Raw genomic sequence first — 21,319 nt, forward strand, 5'->3', positions numbered from 1 at the left:
AAACATTGGGACTGGCGGTTTGATGTGCTGAGCCCTCGATCATGGGACTTGCCCTTATGAAGCTCGTTACTGCAAAGGAGAGGCTAAACTTGCATATAATTGTGCCTAAGAGTCTCCCCCTGAGTACCTTTTTGTTGCTCAGATGTGGCCCTCTCTCTCTCTAACTGAGCCATCTAGACAGGTGAACTCGCTGCCTTCCCCCCTACGTGGGACCCGACTCCCAGGGTTGTAAATCTCCCTGGCAATGCAGAATATGACTCCTGGGGAGGAATGTGGACCCGGCATCATGGGACTGAGAGTACCTTCTTGACCAAAAAGGGGATGCAAAATGAGACGAAATAGTTTCAGTGGCTGAGAGATTCCAAATGGAGTCGAGAGGTCACTCTGGTGGACATTCTTATGCACTGTATAGATAACACCTCTTAGGTTATAATGTATTGGAATAGCTAGAAGTAAATATCTGAAACTACCAAACTCCAACCCAGCAGCCTGGACTCCTGAAGACAATTATATAATAATGTAGATTACAAGGGGTGACAGTGTGATTGTGAAGACCTTGTGGATCACACCCCCTTTATCTAGTGTATGGATGAGTGGAGGAATGGGGATAAAAACTAAAGGACAAATGGGGTGGGATGGGGGGATGATTTGGGTGTTCTTTTTTCACTTTTATTTTTTATTCTTGTTCTGGTTCTTTCTGATGTAAGGAAAATGTTCAGAGATAGACTGCGGTGATGAACACATAACTATGTTATCATACTATGGACAGTGGATTGTATACCATGGACGATTGTATGGTGTGCGAATGTATTTCAATAAAACTGAATTTAATAAAAAAAAAAAAAAAAGGAAGAAAGCACCGGAAAAAAAAAAGTTCAATCTCTAGTGCCCAGAAGGATGCCTGTACATGGTAGCATCTTCACAAATATTGGTTGAATAAATAAATCACCATTCATTTTATGTGGTACTTCAAGGTTCATGGCACACCGCCACCCATATGCTTTCATGTTGTTGCTTAGTTTTCCAAAGATTAGTGCTCTTGTTACTAATACTCAGTGATATAAAACGGTTAATTTTATGGTATGTGAATTATATCACAATAAAGTTATAAAAAATGAAAAATCAGGAATTAACCAGTAAGAACTGAAAAAGGAAACAGCTGGTAATTTTAGAAATTCAATTATATTTGTTGAAATAAATAGTGGATCTTTAGCAATGAAAAAAATGTACTTGATTTTAAAAAAGACTCACTGAAGAGGTAAAAGATTAAGTACGGTTAAACAGAGAGTTAGTGACATGCAAGATATTTAAGGGGAAAGTTCTGCAGATATCCACAAAGTAAGATAAGAAGATGGAAAACAAACAAACAAACAGTGGCATTAAGAGATAAGGAAGAAACCACGCCCAGAGTCATGCGTGTCATCAGCCGGAGCGGTGGTGGCGTCAGTACAGCGCAGGTGGAGGAAGTGCCAGGCCTGGGGAGACAGTGGCTTCACCGACCAGAGACAGCGCGAGAGGTGCTAGATTTTGACAACTTCACAACAGGTATGAGTACAAGCCGGTTGTTCTTGGCTCAGGAGGGGCTGGAAAGTCTGCTCTGACTGTGCAGTTCGTTCAAGGAATTTTTGTAGAAGAAACAGTATCCTACAATACTTTTCATTCTTATAGAAAGCTAGTTGAAGTAGATGCACGACAGTGTATGCTGGAAATCTTGGATACCGCAGGAATGAACAATTTATAGAAATGAGGGATTTGTATATGCAAAAGGGACAAGGCTTTGCATTAGTTTATTCCATCACAGCACAGTCCACATTTAATGATTTACTCAGAGTCCTCCAGTAAAAGACAACCATGATGTTCCAATGATTCTGGTTGGTAATAAGTGTGACTTGGGGGATGAAAGAGTTGTAGGAAAGGAGCAAGGTCAAAATCTGGCAAGACAATGGGACAACTGCCTTCTTAGAATTTTCTGCAAAATCAAAAATAAATATTAATGAGATCTTTTGGTATGGCAAATTAACAGAAAAACTCCAGTGCCTGGGAAGGCCCACAAGAAGACATAATGTCAGCTGCTTTAATATACTAAATTCACTGTAGCTCTGAGCCAGGTCTGAAGTACTGTTGCCCAGTTCCACAGTGCCAGCGTTCCAACTTTGTTAAACCTGCTAACATCTTAGACTTTCCTGTGGTGGTACCTTTAAGAGACAGACGAAAGCTACTACTACATCAGTTTGCACATTCTAATCACTTTCCAGTATCACAAGAGAGATTTTTACTTATACAATGGTGCTAGAGTATGCAACTAGGAAAACCAGAGGCTACACCCCGTATTGCTGCTTAAGAGACATTCTTCATCTTCAAGTGTTGTACATAATGAAAATGATGTACTACAGACTTTAATACACCCATAAACTTTGTATTGGAGAGTAAATAATGTAAATCCTAAAAGCACTATTTTAGTTTCATGAAGTCAAAAATCCAAAGTGCTCCTATATAGACCACTCCAGGTAACTTCACTACCTCGACACTTGTAGCTTATTGTAATTTTTTTAAAGAAATTCAAGGTCATTGACATTGTATTGTATAAAATAAGTGCTTTTGATTAATGCAGCTATATAGTTTTTTTTTTTTTTTATTTTTGAAAACTAGTTATCTTGTCATTATAGTATTATAGTTCTTTCAATAAAGGGACTTTGATTAAAGACATTGCCTTTAATATCTGCTGGGAAGGAATGTCCAGACTTTTCAAATCTCTTATTACATGTTTCCTTTTTTTGTTAACATAGCAGGCAATGTTTATGATTGTGTATACAGTGGGGGTCTACAACAAGAAGTGTTTATTTTCAAACAATTTTTTAATGATTTAACAATTTTGTCAATAATTTTCAGGTTCCTGCAGCTATACATTCTCACTGTGAATCCCTTGCTTTCTCATGCATGAGTGTATTTGCAATACCAAATATACAAGGTTAGTATTTTTGCCTATTAGGGATTGTTTCACATGTGTAATGTTTTGGTTGAGATGTTAAATGGTGGACAAAAAATTTTGGATGAGAAAAGTAATTTTAATCATGTGTAATTGGTCATAAGGTCTAATTTGCAGTAACTATTGCTATTTTATTTAACAATGCCTTGTTGCTTTGTATGCATTAATGTTTGGATGTAAAGATTGTGTGTCTATCCAATAGGGAGCCAAAATATTTAAACTGACCAACCTAATGTTATAACTACTTTGAGGTGGCCAAGGGTAAACTAAAAGCCTTAAAGTGGTGGAATTTTGTATAACTTAGCATCAGTAGTTCAATAAATTTGGATTGCCCTGCAAAGGCTTGCATTATAATTACTTGCCAGTTGAATGTTTTGTGTAATGGTTAACAGTGCTAGTAAACAAATATGGGTTTAACTTCTTTTTTTACACAGCGTGGTCTCATAATTTAACATTTGGGCAAGCCATACTCATTCATTAATTAAAGGAATGTCAAGTGAAAGATGTCAGATTTTTCTAGTGTTGTTTGTTAATCCACATAACCACTTTTGAACTTTTCCTTGGGAAAGAATTTTGTAAATCAAGCAATATTACTTATGACAAATACCTTCTGGGAAATTTTCAGTAGCTCTTTGGGGTGAAGAAGGAAGGACTGAAAATACTTTGGATGTTACACTTCTGGCAGCCCCTGGCCTGAGCAAAACAGGCCTGTGGACTTTGGCACACAGCAGTCTGCATGTCCTAGGCAGCTAATGTTTAACCTGTCATCCTTGTAAGCCAGTAAAGAGGAAAAGGATAAATAGTAACTTTAAACAGGAAGTAAGCAGGAGGTAAGAAACTCTTGGTCTCACAAAAAAGCAACAATGTTAATCTATCTATCTGCTTCCTGGCCCCCTGGTGTTATCACTCTTGTGGTTATTTACAAAGCCCCATCCTGTAATTCTTTCCTTCCTGCACCACCCCCATGTCACAGGATGCTCTTCCACCCTTAGGAATGTCTTTGTCTTAAACCCTTATAACTGGCTCGCTGTCCTCTTTCAATTGCATGGCCAACTTCTCTGCAAAAGTGGTACCTGCCTGGAGAGAGAAAAGCAGTTTGATTTCTGCTCATTTCTCCTTCTCTGGGAGTAAGCCCCAAATAAAGTTCATGTTTCAGAAAATGCTCCGTATCTTCTTTGATCTTTTGACTGGCAAAGCCCCCTCGGGCTGTGACAGTTGGCGGGCCAGCCAGGAGACCAAAGGGGCCCCCACTTCTGCAGGCATGAGCCCAGGGAAAGGAGAGACCCCAGGGGGATACTAGGGTGGCCTTGGACTTCGATGTGGGAGGAGTAGCTACCCTCTTGGATGAATGGGGCCCGCCGAGGAACTATGAAGATGTGTGCATCTCCCCGGCGGGACTATTAGCTATCCTGCAGCAGGCTGCAGGAGCCTTGGGAATCCAGAAAGAGAAAAAGGGTCACCAGATTGTGGCTGTGGTGGGCTGGCCACTGTTAGAGGCTGTACACACTGCTACTGAGGAAGCTTTAACAGCAAAGGTGGCCGTACGCCGCCAGGAGGATGAGCTACAACTGGAAAATGATCTGAGGCTAGCACAAGCCGAGCTGAGGGATGCTTCAAATGGAAGATTAAAGCAAGTAGATGAAAATTTGGCCAAGCTTGTGTGCCATTATGCTAAAGTGAAAGGGTGCAAGCTGCACAAAATGCAAGTCAGACGCATTCTAATCTCACCTGAATGGGACCCTGTGAATTCCTTTTCAGAGAAAGAGTCACAGTCAAAATGGGATATGGAAGAGGAGCATAAACTCACCCATCCTCTGGTCAAGCACAAAATTAAATCAGAATGGCCAGTAGGCTCTACTGAAGGAGGGGAGGGTGAGGCAGAATGGGCAACTGCTGAGCCAAAGGTGCTTGTCACATCATGGGAATTCTCCCCAGAGGAATTAAGGGATATTGGAAATCAATATTGGCAAAAATCTAGAGACCTGTTAGCAAACTGGTTGCTATGGCTATGGGATGATGGTGCAGGCAGCACTCTGCTCACTGGGTGGGAAATGAGTAAGTTAGCTACCATTTCCACTCACCCCTCCCTACACCAGTGATTGTACTCACTTGGAACTAACATAGAAAGTTATTCACTTTTTCAGTGGCTAGTCAAACAATGTAAAATTGTGCGGCTGCAGGAAGGGGACTTACCCTACACCCCACTATAGTGGAATAGCATAGAAGAGCTTCAGGATATACTTGGGGATTAGGCATGAAACATTCAATTTATGCTAATGAAACTATGGGACCAGATGATGTCACTTTCACTCAAGGTTTGTGTGGAACAATTCTGCACATGGCCCCTAATCAATGGTATGGAACTTTAATGCCCCTCCTTAAGTCCCTAATAGGAAAACCTCTCATGGAAGCTGCCCAAGAGATCATGGAGTTGGGAGAAGCAGACCGTCTGTGGAAAACCAAGGCTGGGGTTAGAGCAACAGGGCCAGTCCCCAGAGGCATGATGGGCCAAATAGGGTGTCACGTAAGCAAATGTGGGCAGATCTCATAGCAGCCGGAACAGAAATAGAGGAAATTGATGGACAACAAAATACCGTGCTAGTTAAACTGTGGAGTAAATTGTCCAAAAAACAGAGGTTTACTAAGCAGGAAATTAAACCCTCAGGAAAAAAAAAAAAAAGCTGCATTAGGCTGTCAAGGTGCATGGTACATGAACAGAACCCTCCACTCTACCAGCAGAGGAAGTTTGGGAGGCCCCATATCCCCTGGATTAGGGGTGGGGCCAAGATCCTCAAATAAGAGCAATTTATGGGGCACTGGGGATTGGAGGCCACACATTGAATTAACTATTTTTTGGTCTCCCACTAATGAACATAGAGTTTTAGTCCTAGTAGACACAGGAGTGGAATGAACCCTAATATATGGGAGGAAACCACAAAGTGCAGGCCCCATGATAACCACTGCCAGTTACGGGTGCCAAGGGGTTAAAGCAACTAAAAAAAATGGGTTTTAAGGCAAATTGGCCAGCTACCTCCCCAAATTTGCACAGTATATATATCCCCTATTCTGGACTTTATATAGGGGACTGATATTCTGCAGAATATCACCTTGCAAACCACTATAGGGGAATTCTGCCTCTGGTGTCATGTTGTAAGGACAGTCCTGAGAGGACAAGCTAAATGTTCACTGGTAAAGCTGCCTCCTCCTAGGTGCACAGCTGCTATTCACCAGTACAAGTTACCTGGAAGGCACCAGGAAGTTACAGTTACCATAAAGGAGTTAGAAAGGGTGGTGTTCTGCTTTGCTAATGCTGTCAAAATACCAGAGATGGATTGGCTTTTATAAAGGGGGTTTATTTGGTTACAAAGTGTTCTAGTTTGCTAATGCTGCAGAATGCAAAACACCAGAGATGGATTGGCTTTTATAAAAAGGGGGTTTATTTGGTTACACAGTTACAGTCTTAAGGCCATAAAGTGTCCAAGGTAACACATCAGTAATCAGGTACCTTCACTGGAGGATGGCCAATGGCGTCCGGGAAACCTCTGTTAGCTGGGAAGGCACGTGGCTGGCATCTGCTCCAAAGTTTTGGTTTCAAAATGGCTTTCTCCCAGGATGTTCCTCTCTAGCAAGCTTGCTCCTCTTCAAAACGTCACTCACAGCTGCACTGAGTTCCTTCTCTTTGAGTCAGCTCATTTATATGGCTCCACTGATCAAGGCCCACCCTGAATGGGTGGGGCCATGCCTCCATGGGAATATCTCATCAGCGTTATCACCCACACCTGGGTGGGGCACATTCCAAGCAAATCTAATCAGCACCAAAATGTCTGCCCCACAAGACTACATCAAAGATAATGGCGTTTGGGGGACACAATACATTCAAACTGGCACACAAAGTTACAGTCTTAAGGCCATAAAATTCCAAGGTAAGTCATCAACAATCAGGCACCTTCACTGGAGGATGGCCAATGGCATCTGGAAAACCTCTGTTAGCTGGGAAAGTACGTGGTTGGCATCTGTTCCAGAGTTCTGTTTTCAAAATGGATTTCTTCCAGGATGTTCCACTCTCAGCTCCTGTGCATTCTTCAAAGAGTCCCTCTTGGCTATAGTAAGCTCACTCCTGTCTGAGATAATGTAGTGCTCTAGTAAACTAATCAAGGCCCATGCCTAATGGGCAGGGCCACACCTCCATGGAAATTATCCAATCAGTGTTCTCACCTACAGTTGGGTGGGTCGCAACTCCATGGAAATGCTCAAAGAATCACAATCTAATCAACACTAATACATCTACCCACACAAGATTGCATCAAAGATAATGGTGTTTTGGGGGGACATAATACATTCAAACAGGCACATTCCACCCCCTAGACCCCAAAATGACTTTCCGTATACAAAATACATTCATCCCATCACAATATGCCAAAAACTTGAATCATTTCAGTAACAATAAGTAAGTACAATTTCCCATCAAAATCAGTCACATGTGTGGTGTTGTCCTAAAGCAAAATTCCCCTCTAGCTGTGGACCTGTGAGACTCAGAACAAGTTATCTGCTTCCAATATACATAAGAGGGACAGTCATAGGATAAACATTCCCATTGCCATAGGAAGAAACTGAAAGGAAAACAGGGTTTAAGGGACCAAAACAATTCCTAAAACCTGCAAGGCAAACTCCATTAGATTTCAGTCTGAGAGTCGTTTATCCTCAGGGCTTGAGAGAGCGGGAGTCCAACTCTTTCCAAGGGCCTCCATGGCACCCCTTTTATCTCCAAATGCTGGGGTGAGTGTTTCAACATATCCACACTTGGGGAGACCACCTTCTCGGTCCCCCCCCTCCTCAAACATTGGGGTGCCACCAGGATTCTCTTCCATCTCCAGGGCATATGCTCAACCCCTTCAGAACTGTGGGGTGGTGGCCAGGCTCTCCCCAATCCTGGGGCCTCGTGTGTCAGAACATTCCCTGAGCATCAAGGTGTAAGGCCCACCCTCACCCTCAGGGGCAAACTCACCCTTTCCATGCATATGGGCCACTCTGCTCTCCCAGCCCAAGACCGCTTGACTCCAGACCTCAACCTCCATGGCTCTGTCTTTGAATAAATTTTTCCTTCAATTTGTTACTTGTCTGTCTCTTACAGTCCAGACCAGCAGCAGATCCATCTATAAAGATCTCACAAAAATTCTGCTGGCTTTGCTTGAAGCACACAGGGGTCAAAGCCATCAGACAATAGGACTTTCCACAAATCCTTTCTGGAAAACTCCATCTCCAATCCTTGCTTGTGCTGAAATGGTGGCCAGGTTCCATGTTTGGTTAAATCCTCATGCTGGACTGTAGCTTCTGGGTTTCTACCCCCTGGGAGCCTGGAATTTTCCAAACCATCAGTTTCTGATTTCTTTGAACCCAAAAGGTCAGTTCTAAGTTTATCTATCTTTGCTCAGATTTTACTGTAAGCTGCAAGGAGAAGCCATGCTATATCCACAACTTTTAGTTTTGAAATCTCATCAGCCAAGTATCCCAGCTTGTCACTCTCAAATTCTTCCTTCCAAAATTCTTTCTTCCATCTGACACTAGGACTCAATTTTGCCAAATTCTCTTCCACTTTAAAACAAGGATTGCCTTTCTTCTAGTTTGCCATGATACTTGCAATATTTCTGTTCAAGGCCTCATTGGAAGTATCTTTAGAGTCCATATTCCTACAAACAGTCTCTTCAAAGCAATCTAGGCCTTTTCTCTCAAGTTCTTCAAAACTCTTCCAGAAACTTCCCCTTACCCATTTAAAAAGCCACTCCATCATGTTTGGTATTTGCAAACACAGCAGCACCCCACTTCTCTGGTACCAAAATCTGTACCGGATTGCTAATGCTGCTGGAATGCAAAATATCAGGGATGGATTGGCTTTTAAAAAGGGGGTTTATTTGGTTACAAAGTTACAGTCTTAAGGCCATAAAATTCCAAGATAAATCATCAACAATCGGGTACCTTCACTGGAGGATGGCCAGTGGAATCTGGAAAACCCCTGTTAGCTGGGAAGGCATTTGGTTGGCATCTGTTCCAGAGTTCTGTTTTCAAAATGGCTTTCTCCCAGGATGTTCCTCTCTCAGCTCTTGTACATTCTTCAAAGAGTCCCTCTTGGCTGTAGCAAGCTCACTCCTGTCTGAGCTAATGTAGTGCTCTAGTAAACTAATCAAGGCCCATGCCTAATGGGCAGGGCCATGCCTCCATGGAAATGCTCAATCAAAAAATTACAATCTAATCAGCACTAACAGGTCTGCCCACACAAGATTGCATCAGAGATAATGGTGTGTGGGGGGACATAATACATTCAAAGTGGCATAGGTGGGTATTATTATTCCCATCCATAGGCCTTTCAACAGTCAGGTCTGGTTGGTAAAGAAGTCTGACGGCTCTTGGAGAATGACTTTTGATTATAGAGAGCTAAATAAGGTAACCCCTCCTTTGTTTGCAGTGGTGCCAAACATCACCACATTGCTCCAGGATATTAGCACAAAATTAGGCCTGTTACAATTTGTGTTATACCTCGCTAATGCCTTCTTTAGCATTTCTCTAGATTCTTCCAGTCAACCTGTGTTCACCTTCACATGGGGATGACAACAGCAGACTTTCACAGTGTTGCCACAAGGGTATAGTCAAAGCCCCACTATTTGCCACAGCCTTGTGGCTAGAGATTTAACAAAATGTATGCCCCCTGATGCTGTCACTGTGTTCCATTATATTGATGATACAATGCTAATCAACAATTCATTTTCAGACCTAGAAGAGGCTGCTAAAACAGTGGTGACCCACCTTGAGAGTAGAGGATGGGTGATAAACCAAGAAAAAATGCAAGAACCTGGGTATTCTATCAAATTTTGGGGTGTTGCCTGGATGGATAAGACAAGAACTATTCCTTCTGCTGTTATTGATAAAGTGCAGAATTAACCTACCCCATGTACCCTCAAATAGTAATGGCTTATTTAGAGCTATTGGGTTATTGGAGGTCTTTTATATCTCACCTAGCACAAGTTCTTAAACCTTTGTATTTGTTAGTTCAAAAGGGAAAAACGTGGGAGTGGGACATTCCCCAACAGGCTGCTTTTGAGAGATCAAAGCATGCTGTGGCACAGGCACAAGCTTTAAGGGGGGGTGGACACCGATGTGCCTTGTGAATTGGATGTGGCCAGTACCGACCTTGGCTTTGGGTGGGTTTTGTGGCAAAGGCAACAGATTGAACATATACCTATCAGATTTTGGCCATAATTATGGAAGGGAGCAGAGCTTCGATAAAGACCTTTAGAGAAGCAATTGTGTGCTTCTTATAATGCCCTTTTATAAGTAGAAGGACTAACTCAAAAATGTCCAATGACTTTACAAACAGCCATACCTATACAGGGGTGGACTCATGACACCATAAGCAAGCCACATTCTGAGAGTGCTCAGTTGAGCACATTAACAAAGTGAAAAGTTTACCTCCTACAATGCAGTGTTTTCAACAACAGCCCTTTAAGTGCAAAAATGCATGAAATCCTGGGACCAGTCTCCCATATAGAAGAACAGTTTATCCCACTACCTACTAGCCTTCCTGAGGTAGCTCCTCCTCTGATGCCCACCATTGACAGACAGGGAAGCACACCTGACTATGCTTGGTATACAGATGGGTATGCACATGGGCAGCTGGCTAACTGGACAGCAGTGGCTGTCCAGCTGAGTACTGATACCATCTGGCAGGAAACAGGAACTCTGGAAAGCAGCCAATGGGCAGAGTTATGGGTGGTATGGATGGTGATCGTCCATGAGCCAGGAGATGCTTTAACTGTTTGTACAGATAACTGGGCTGTTTACCAAGGCCTGACAGTATGGATGGAGACATGGAAGCAAGAACAATGGACAGTGGTTGGTTGCCCCTTATGGGGGAAGGAAATGTGGGAAGACATCTGGACAGCTTGCCAAAAGTGTAAGGTAACTGTTTTCCATGTGTCAGCCAATAACACTAACTCCTTGCCCAGCAGCATCAAAGCAGATGCCCTGACGAAAATCTGCAGCTTGGTGCCAAAAACACACAAGGCAACTGAATAGCTACATTGGAAAACTGACCACTAAGGGTACCTAACCCTGTGGAAATTGGCATAGCAGTTCCAATTCCTCATTACTTGACAGGAGCTAAAAGAGATAGTAGACGCCTGTCCTTCCTGTTTGCTGTGACAGCCCAGAATGCTTCCTCACCAACTTGGACACATCTGCCGGGACCAAATTCCTCTTACCTGGTGGCAAGTAGACTACATTGGGCTTCTTTCTCTATATGAAGGCACAAGGTATGCTTTTACGGCCGTAGACACGGCTATGGGACTCTTATTAGCTTTCCCAGCAGGAAAAGCCAACCAACAAGCTACCATACATAGTTTAGAAGAGTTAAGTGCCTTTTTTGGGACCCCCACACATGTAGACAGTGATAGGGGGACCCCCTTCACTGGGCAATTAACTCCAGGCCCAGAGTGGCTACTCCTGCTCCTGTGGAAATGGTAACCGCAGGGCCCAGGTAGGCCTTATGAATTCAAATAAGGGGGGCAGCTGCTCTTAAGCCACAGTGAGGCAGTGATAATAACCTGCTCTTGTCTGTGCCACAAACACTAGAAATTGGGGAGAATAAAGTCCATTGGTCCTGGTCCTGGCCTATGCAGTCTCGTTGGCTGCACGTCCTAAGCCCATGGGGATTTCGGGTTGCCCAAAACTTAAATATTTGGCTGTAATTTATTTAAAAAAATGCCTAAAGTGCTGTATATTGTTAATCCCGGGCCCCCCATACCTCAGAGAACTATATGTATTTGTGGACTCTCATCATGCCCATGTTAAATTTAGATCTAACCCCTGAAAGCCTTATACAACCCCCCCTCCAACAATGCTCCTTTGCCTGGAACACTGTTGTCTACGGATGGCAATGTAGCTTGTGTATTGTTAGATCACCAAGATTTACCCCTTATTGTATCCCATAAACATCTTTCTTTTTGCCCATAGCACTGTAGGAAATACATTTCTATGGTGAGCTTCTGCTGTAACCTCAGCCCACAACAGGTCCCAGTGCTGGCACTGAATTGCCGTCATTGGGTGCCACCAGCCTCCTGTGGACTATCGGTCTGGCCAACCAAACCACCTGGGATGTCATGCGAGGGTCGCAGAATACCTGTCAACGACAGGCATGTAACCCACACTCTTGAACATATGCAAAATCACATACAAAGTAGTGATCATTTATCTAATGATCCTCTTGTCTAAATGGTGGGACTCTTTAACTTGGCCATAGCGCCACTTGCTAAAAGGTTTATTATCTCTCTGTACCAGTATATTAATACTATATTGTTTATTGTATTCTTGTGAATTATGGATGTAAAGTCTGTCCTATGGTTAATGCAAACTGTTGTGCAGGGGTGGACTGTGGCAGCCCCTGGCCTGAACAAAACAGGCCTGTGCACAGCAGTCTGCGTTTCCTAGGCAGCTAATGTTTAACCCACCATCTTTGTAAGCCAGTAAAGAGGAAAAGGGTAAATTGTAACTTTAAACAGGAAGTAAGCAGGAGGTAAGAAACTCTTGGTGTCACAAAAGAGCAACAAAGTTCATTAGTCTATTTGCTTCCTTGTCCCCAAGTGTTATCAATCTTGTGGTTATTTAAAAAGCCCCATCCTATAATTCTTTCCTTCCTGCACCACCCCCATGTCACAGGATGCTCTCCCACCCTTAGGAATGTCTTTGTCTTAAACCCTTATAACTTGCTTGCTGTCCTCTTTCAATTGCACGGCCAACTTCCCTGCAAAAGCAGTACCCACGTGGCAAGAGAAAAGCCATTTGATTTCTGATTTCTTCCTCCCTGTGAGTAAACCCCAAATAAAGTTCATGTTTCAGAAAATGCTCAGTGTCTTCTTTGGTCTTTTGACTGGCAAAACCCCTCTGATGGACTTTTTTAATGTAGGGTGAAGTTATGCTTAGGATATTATGGTTATAAAAATCTTTGAACAAACAAAAAAAGAGATAAGGAAGTTAGAGTAAGAATTGTAAAAATAGGTCTAATTTGAGTCCTAAAAAAATGAGAGTTGAGAAAATTCAAGAAAGTCAAAATTTACAGTGATAAAAGCTGAGATTTTTTTCAGAGCTTGTGGTAGATTGAATTATGTACCCCAATTTAGATATTCTTAATCTTAATCCACATTCCTGTGGGAAGGACCCTTTGTAAATAGGATATCTTGAAGATGTTATTTTAAGTTAAGGTGTAGCCCATCTGAATGAGGTTGCAACTTAATCTGGATTACTGGAGGTCTTATAAAAGAAGCCAGAAGCCAGAATGAGAGAAGCCCATGGGGTGGAGTCAGAAGCCAGAAGTCAGTGGGAACCAAGAAGAGAAAGGAGAGGACATCACCACATAACAAGAAAGCCAAGGAACCCCAGGGTGGCCAGCCAGCTAGAACACTACTAACCCAGGGAGGAAGCAAGCCTTCTTGCTCCTGAAACCATGAGCCAATAAATTACCAATGTTTAAGCCAAATCATTGTGTTGTATTTGTCAATTACTTCAGTAGGTACAGGCCTTTTCCATTTCTATTTCTCCTTGAATCATTTTTTGGCAAGTTACATTTTTCTATTTTATCTAAGAATTTATCCATTTTATCTGTTTTCACATGCTTTAGCATAAAAGTTGTTAAACAGCATTCTAATTTTAACTATTTTACTTCTGCTATGACTGTATTTATGCCTCTTAAATTTTGTAATGCCAATTTTATACTTTTTTCCTTGATGATACCCAGCAGATTTATCTATTTTATTATTTATCTATTTGCTATTTATCTGATTTGTTGATCACTATTATTAGTCATGTTGTTTATAGTTTTTGATATAAACTTCATTATTATATTTGATATTATTATTACCTACTGTTACCTTTTGACCTTACCTTTATTATTTTGATATTACCTTTAATCAATATTATTTGGATAATTTCATTCTTATTTAATGTTCTATATTGAACATTTAATCCATTAATTTTCAGTGGTATTTCCTGTCCAATAGCAAAATTCATGACTATAAACTGCACATAAATTTTCACTTTCACAATATCTGATTTTTAAGTACATTTCCATTATTATTTTTATTATGCTTTAATCTCTATTCTGATTTTTTATTTGACCTGCAAGTGCTTTAGAATTGTGTTTTCTTAATTTCTAAATATGTGGAAATTTACATTGTTTGTTAACCTATATATCTGATTTAATTGTTTTGTGGGTTCAGAAAGGGATCTATAGGTTGTCTATTTGAGATTTCTTGAAACAAATTTGCTTTTATGGCTTAGTATGAAATCAGTTTTTCTAAATGTTCTATTTGAACTTGAGAAGGATGTGAATTTTCTAATTTTTGGATGCATACTCTATGATATATGTCCATTATATGAAGGTTTCTAATTTTGTAGCTTTAATCTTCTATATCTTTGCTGATTCCAATTGCTTGATTAATAGTAATTTAAAGGGGTATGTTGAAATCTACCAGCATGTTATTAGATATTTTTCAGTTTCTTTCAATAAGTAAGTTAATATTTCTCTATATATTTTGATACGATTTTATTATTTACCAGTATATTTTAAATATTATTTTTTCTGGTGTATAAAACTTGATGTGTGACCCTTCCATTCCTAACAATGTATTTGGTCTTAACATATATTTTGTCTCATATGATCAGAGCCACACCAGATCTTTTGGCTAATATTTACATAAGATATGTTTTCTACACCCTTTCACATTTTACTTTTCCCTGTTCTAATGGAAAGATGTATCTTATAAGTGTTGAACTTGGTGTTATTGTGAATTCTGATACATTGGGATACATTCTACCATCTTACATTTTGATTTCTATTTGTATCATTATTTTAATATTTTCCTATTCTCCATTGTTGCCTTCATTTTGGTTGACTGAATCTTTTTATTTATGTCTTCCTTAGTCCAGTTTTTGAACATCTATTGGTTTCTAATTTGTGCACTCTATTGATCTTTCTTACTCTTAAGATTTTACCATACAGAATTATCTAATAAAAATAAAAGTAAACAAAATCTTGACCACTCTCTCTAAATATATAAGGATTTGAAGCATGTTCTCTTATCTTGCTACTTTATATATTTCAATTTATTTATTACAGGGAATATTTTTGTTCTGTCCTCTTCTGATTACACAGATTCAAATAATTATTATCATGTGATACTTGCAATGTTTACTTTGTCTTATATATTATTCATCATTTTATTTGTTTAAGTTTCTTCTTACATCTCAGTCTGTCTGAGGTGAATTTTCCTCCTTGAAGGTCATTCTTTATAATTTTTGGGTGGTAACTATACATGCCTTTATTTTTACCTCTTTTTTGAAAGATAGTTTTCACAAAGCTATATTATCATTTATTTACTCTAAGGGCATTACAAATATTACACCACTATCTTCTGGCTCACATTATTTCTATAAAGAAATCTGCTGTCATTCGAATTGATGTTTTTTTGTAAGTAATCTGTCCTTCCTCCATCAGTGGATTCATACTGCTTATCAGCTCTGTGTTAGTTTGCCAGGCTGCTATGACAAATATAATGGTTTGGCTTAAACATTGGTAATTTATTGGCTCATGGTTTCAGAAGCAACAAGGCTTGCTTCCTCCTGGGTTAGTAGTGTTCTAGCCAGCTGGTCACCCTGGGATTCCTTGGCTTTCTTGTTATGTGATGATGTCCTCTCCTTTCTCTTCTTGGTTCCCACTGACTTCCGGCTTCTGACTCCTCCTCGTGGGCTTCTCTCATTCTGGCTTCTGAATTCTTTCTCCTTATAAGGGCTCCATTAATCCAGTGTAAGTTCCAACCTCATTCAGGTGGGCTACACCTTAACTTAAAATAACCTCTTCAAGATATCCTGTTTACAAAGGGTCCTTCCCACAGGAATGTGGATTAAGATTAAGAACTTCTAAATTAGGGTACATAATTCAATTTACCACAAGCTCTGAAAAAATCTCAGCTTTTATCACTGTAAATGATGACTTTCTTGAATTTTCTCAATTCTTTCTTTTTAGAACTCCAGTTAAACCCATTTTTAAAATTCTTTTTCTAACTTCCTTATCTCTTTTTTTCATTTGCTTTTTGTTTGTTCAAAGATTTTTGTAACCATAGTATTCTAAGTATAACTTCACCCTACATTAAAAACATCCATCAGTGTAACATCCAAAGTATTTTCAGTCCTTCCTTCTTCACCCCAAGGAACTACTGAAAGTTACCCAGAAGTTATCTGTCATAAGTAATATTGCTTGATTTACAAAATTCTTTCCCAAGGAAAAGTTCAAAAGTGGTTATTTGGATTAACAAACAACACTAGAAAAATCTGACATCTTTCACTTGACATTCTTTTAATTAATGAATGAGTCTGGCTTACCCAAATTTTAAATTATGAGACCATGCTGTATAAAACACACCTATTACATTTAAAAAGAAGTTAAACCCATATTTATTTACTAGCACTGTTAATCATTCATTACACAAAACATTCAAGTGGCAAGTAATTATAATGCAAGCCCTTGCATGGCAATCCAAATTTATTGAACTACTGATGCTGTTACACAAAATCCCACCATTTTAAGGCTTTTAGTTTACATTTGGCTACCTCAAAGTAGAACTATGCCCAGCAAATTTTAGCATTCTACCTATTCTTTGCAGTCTTGTGCAAAATTTTCCAGAGAATAGAAAAAAAGGCATTTACCCAATTCATTCTTTAGGGTATTGTAACCCTAATACCAAAGCCAAATAAGAACAGATTGCAAAAGGAAAATTTCAGGTCCACAACACTGAATTTATTTACAAAAATCCAAAGAAAATATTAGCATACTAAACCCAATGGTATGTATATGCATAATCCAACGTGAACCACCTTTGTTTATCCGGGGAATGCAAGTATTCTTTAACATTAGAAAATGTACAAATGCATTTACACATTATTAATTAAATGAGAAGCATCATATAATCACCTTAATAGGTGCTAAAAATACATACTTGGTAAAATTCAGGTTAATTCATAATAAAAAGGCAAATTTTGGTAAACTAGGTAGAAAAGAATAATTCCTTAACACAATACAAAGTGCCTTACAAATATACAATATGCATCAGTTTAATTAAAAACAATAGAAAATGCTAGAAGCATTTCCTTTAAATTCTGGATTAATGAAAAGATATCCACTATAACTACTTCTACTCAAGAGTCAATTAGCAGAACTTTTCTGCACAATAAAAAAAGAAAAAAAAATTAAAGACATTAAGAATTGTGCAAAAGGAAATAAAACTCTATTTTGCAGATCATATGTTACCTACATAGAAAATCAAAAGTATCTACAAATAGATTATTAGAAATAATATGAGAGAGTGCCAGTCATTTACCTATTGAATCTCTGATCCAATGCCATTTTCTTATATTTCATGATGCTGAGGTTGGAGTGAGACTTTGCAAACTACAGTCCCAAATGCCTTTGCTTGCTGGCTTCCTATTAGGTCCTCCCAATGGGAAATACTAAGGGGAAATTGAAATGCAGAAGAAAAATAAAAAGGACTTCCAGCTTTGTTATTTTGCAAACTTGACAACTGATTCCAGAATTTATGTGTTAAAGCACTGATCCAAGAATAGCTAAGACATCCCTAATAAAAAATCATGGCGAACTTGTCTTATTATAATATTTATTATAAAGCTACTTAATAAAGCAGTGTGGTACTGCCACAAGAATGGAAAAGTAACAAATAGGATAGAATAGAAAACCCATAACCAGACTCACATGTAATTTTGATGTAAGAGAGACATGTCATTGCATCTCACAGGAGTAAGCAGTATACAATAAAAAGAACTGGAAAAATTGATAGCCATATGAAAACAAGATGAACTTGAGCCTTTACTTCATCTGATAGAAAAATGAGTTTCAAATGAAGTAAGCGTTTAAATGACAAGCATAAAACTTTAAAAAGCTGAGAAGAAAAGATAAATGAATATATTTCTGACATGGAGGCAGGAATGATTTCTTAAACAAAGCAGACAATCAAAAAAGAGATTGATGAATTTGATTATCTTGCTATTAAGACCCATTAATCAAAAATTATTGTAAAAGGAAGTGAATGAAAAAGACATGAACAAGGAGAGGATATTTGTAATATATAACCAGCAGAAGATAAATATCAAGAATATATAAAGAACCCCAACAGAACAATAAAAAGGCAATCATCTCAATTTTAAAGTGGGCAAAATGCTGAACAGGCATTTGACAGAAGAAGAAACACATCTGACCAAAAGAAATAAAGGGATGTCCAACTCATTATAATTTAAGCAAATGTAAATTAAAACCACACAAAGATACCATTTATGCTCATTCAGTTGGCAAAAATTAAAAGTCTGGCAATTTAACAGGTGGGAGGGAATGTAATCATTTTTATCCATTACTGGCATGAGTATAAACCGGTACAATTACATAGGCAAATTATTTGGCATTATCTTGCAAATTTGGAAGTTCATATAGCCTATAACCCAGCAATTCCCTTCCTATAGCACTCTAATACATTAATGTGCACATAAATCAACTTAGGATCTTGTTAAATTGCACATTCTCAGGTGTGATCCAAGATTCCACATTTTTAATAAGCTCCCAGGTGATGCTCATGCTTTCATTCAGCATACCAAGTAGCAAGATAAACCCAACACAAACTTGTGTATTTGTGCAAAGGGAGATTTGCATAAAATATCCATGAGCCTTTTAAAAGATATCAAAAGAATGGCAACTATCCCAAATGCTCATCAATAAAAAAATTGTGGGCCCAATGGAATGTATTGCAGTTAAAATTAATGAACTACAGCTAAATCCAATAATATGGATAAATCTTCGTAATAGAATATTGAGTGAATAATCAACCCTGAGATGACTGTATATTGTATCATACACCGATGACTGAATATTGTATGATACTTTTTTTATTAAGTTCAATATTAAGAGAAATAAAACGATATATTGTTTATGCATAACTATATGTGATCCAATTATGAAAAAAATGATAAACACAAAATTCAGGATAAGGGTTTTCATAGGTGGGGTGACCAGCCGGAGAGCATAGAGAAAAGGAAATAGGCAAATGAAGTTATTGGTAGCATTCTACTTCTTGGATTGGATGGATGTTGGACCTATGAGTTTCATTATGTTATTAACAAAAGAAACTAATTAAAAACATGGAGAAAAATTATTAGAGTAATGTCTAGTAGTTGTAGAATGAAGGTAGAAATATTTTGATAGATTAGAAAAATGGACTAAAAGCAACATGATGTTACTGAACAGAAAAATCTATTTCTGCTGAAAATCTTAATTTCTTCAGACCAGAATACCTTAGCAGCACTTCAAGTTCTATGAGGTAAATCTACTTTTTGTCATAAAAGACCATCCAGGTTTCTTTTTATTGTCGTTTAGTTCAGTTTAGCTTAGTTTTGTTTTCAAAAATAAATTTAATTCAAGGGTTCCTTCTTAGTCTTCATTGTATGTAACATTCCAGCAGCCTTTCACATAGTGGTTCATTCCCTCTCTTGAAACTGTATCTTGGCTTGGTTTTCTGCTTATCTCTAACTATTTCTTCTCATTTTTCTTTGTTGTCTCCTCCACCTTTGAATATCAGTATGTTTCATGGTCATTCCCTTCCTCTGCTATTCCATTCTCTCTCTGTAACCCAAATCTCATTCATTTTCCAGTTTAGCAGACTCTCCATAAGCGACATATTGAGCAGTTAAGATCATAGATTCTGGGTCCACACTGCTGATGTCCAAATCCTGCCACTTCCTGCCACTCTGTGCTAAACTGTCCTCATTTGTAAAATGGGATCATGCTTAACTATTTTGAGGATGAAATGAATTAGTTCAAATAAAGCACATACAACCATTCTTGTTCTAATTTAAATGCCCAACAAATGTCCAATTTATATCTCTAACACTAACTCTGTGTGGATTTTGGATTAGTACATCCAGTGGTCTGTTTGGCATATCCAATTGGTTGTTTCATAAGCTACTTAAAAATTACATGTCCAAATCAGAACTTCTCATTTCTACCCTGCTCCCCCAAAGCGGCTCCTCCCTCAGATGTCTCCCTCAGACTTCCTGATTTTTATAAATAGCATCCAGAGGTTGCTCAAGACAAAAACCTAGATGGCATCCTGATTTTTCTCTTTCTCTTGTTCCTCTTATCCAGTTCATCAACACTTCCTAATAAATATGCCAACAAAATGTATCCCAAATTTGTCCATTTCTGTCCATCTCCACTGCTACTTACATAGTGTAGGATTCAATCATCTCTGGCCTGAGAGACCTCAATGTTTCTGAAATAGTCTATAGTTTATCCTAGATACAGCCACCAGCGTAATCACTTTTCTTTTGGGACACGATCTTTTTACATAAAAATGATCAGTCAAATACATTTACATGATAGTTTATAGGTCAAATAGCATTACTAGGTATGGAGAAAAAAAAAAGATGGCAATCTTCTGCCCATCTTTCTGTCTTTCCAATTTCCTCCCTCAAAAGACCACCATTTCAAATGTTTTGGCTGTATCTTGTGTCATTTAACCCTATATTCCAAAATAACATGACTATACTTTATTCCATGATTTTTAACTCATATGTAATCCATTAAATTCCTACTATGGACTGTGTAGACTTAGCTCTCCTCTTTCCACTTTCTACTCACCCAGCCAACACATAGATATGACGCTTCCCTGTCTTCTAAATACAGCTGTATTCCTTTTGTTGGATAAACATACATAGAGTTTCTGTTACTAACTTTACTTACTATATGTCTTAATTTGCCAGAGCTGCTGTAACGAAATACCAGAAACTGGTTGGCTTTAAACCACAGGAATTTTTGGCTTACAGTTTGGAGGCTAAAAGTCTAAAATCAATGTATTGGCTGACAGGCCATGCCTTTTCTGAAGTCTGTATTGTTCTGATGGTGTCTTGTTGGCAATAAGTTTCTGCCTCCATTACATTGACATCCTCCTGAGTCTTCTACTAACCATGTCCAAATGTCTTTGCTCATAAGGACTCCTGCCATAAAGGATTAAGGCCCACCTTAATTCAATTTAGCCTCATCTTAATAGGACCTTCAAAGATCCCATTTACAAATGAATTTGAACCCACAAGAGTGGATGTTAGGACTTGGACATGTCTACATGGGGGTCGTGATTCAATCTACCACACAACAGAAATAAATACTCACAATTAAAATATATAGGACATTCCAGTTTCTTAAATAATGATTGCTATTTTTCATTTGGTAGTTTTTTA

The 21,319-nt window shown here is 38.8% G+C and overlaps 1 protein-coding gene and 1 pseudogene across 3 annotated transcripts in view; both read left to right on the top strand.

Annotated features, from left to right (window-relative positions):
- The first annotated feature begins 1,412 nt into the window (after positions 1–1,412).
- On the top strand, positions 1,413–2,078 carry LOC119542606 (annotated as a pseudogene).
- The window catches only part of KERA (keratocan), a 61,300-nt gene continuing 41,402 nt past the window's right edge, over positions 1,422–21,319 (top strand). For 2 of the 3 annotated variants that reach the window (XM_037848316.1, XM_037848317.1), the window contains exons 1-2: positions 1,422–1,545; positions 2,890–2,968. In XM_037848316.1, the coding sequence (XP_037704244.1) occupies positions 2,934–2,968 (35 nt within the window). In that variant the 5' untranslated portion in view covers positions 1,422–1,545; positions 2,890–2,933. Of the gene's footprint in view, positions 1,546–2,889; positions 2,969–10,802; positions 10,937–21,319 lie in introns of those variants that run through there. The other variant, XM_037848318.1, reaches the window with a different exon arrangement.

This window comes from Choloepus didactylus, chromosome 8 (genome assembly GCF_015220235.1).
Source record: "Choloepus didactylus isolate mChoDid1 chromosome 8, mChoDid1.pri, whole genome shotgun sequence".
Lineage (NCBI taxonomy): Eukaryota > Metazoa > Chordata > Mammalia > Pilosa > Megalonychidae > Choloepus > Choloepus didactylus.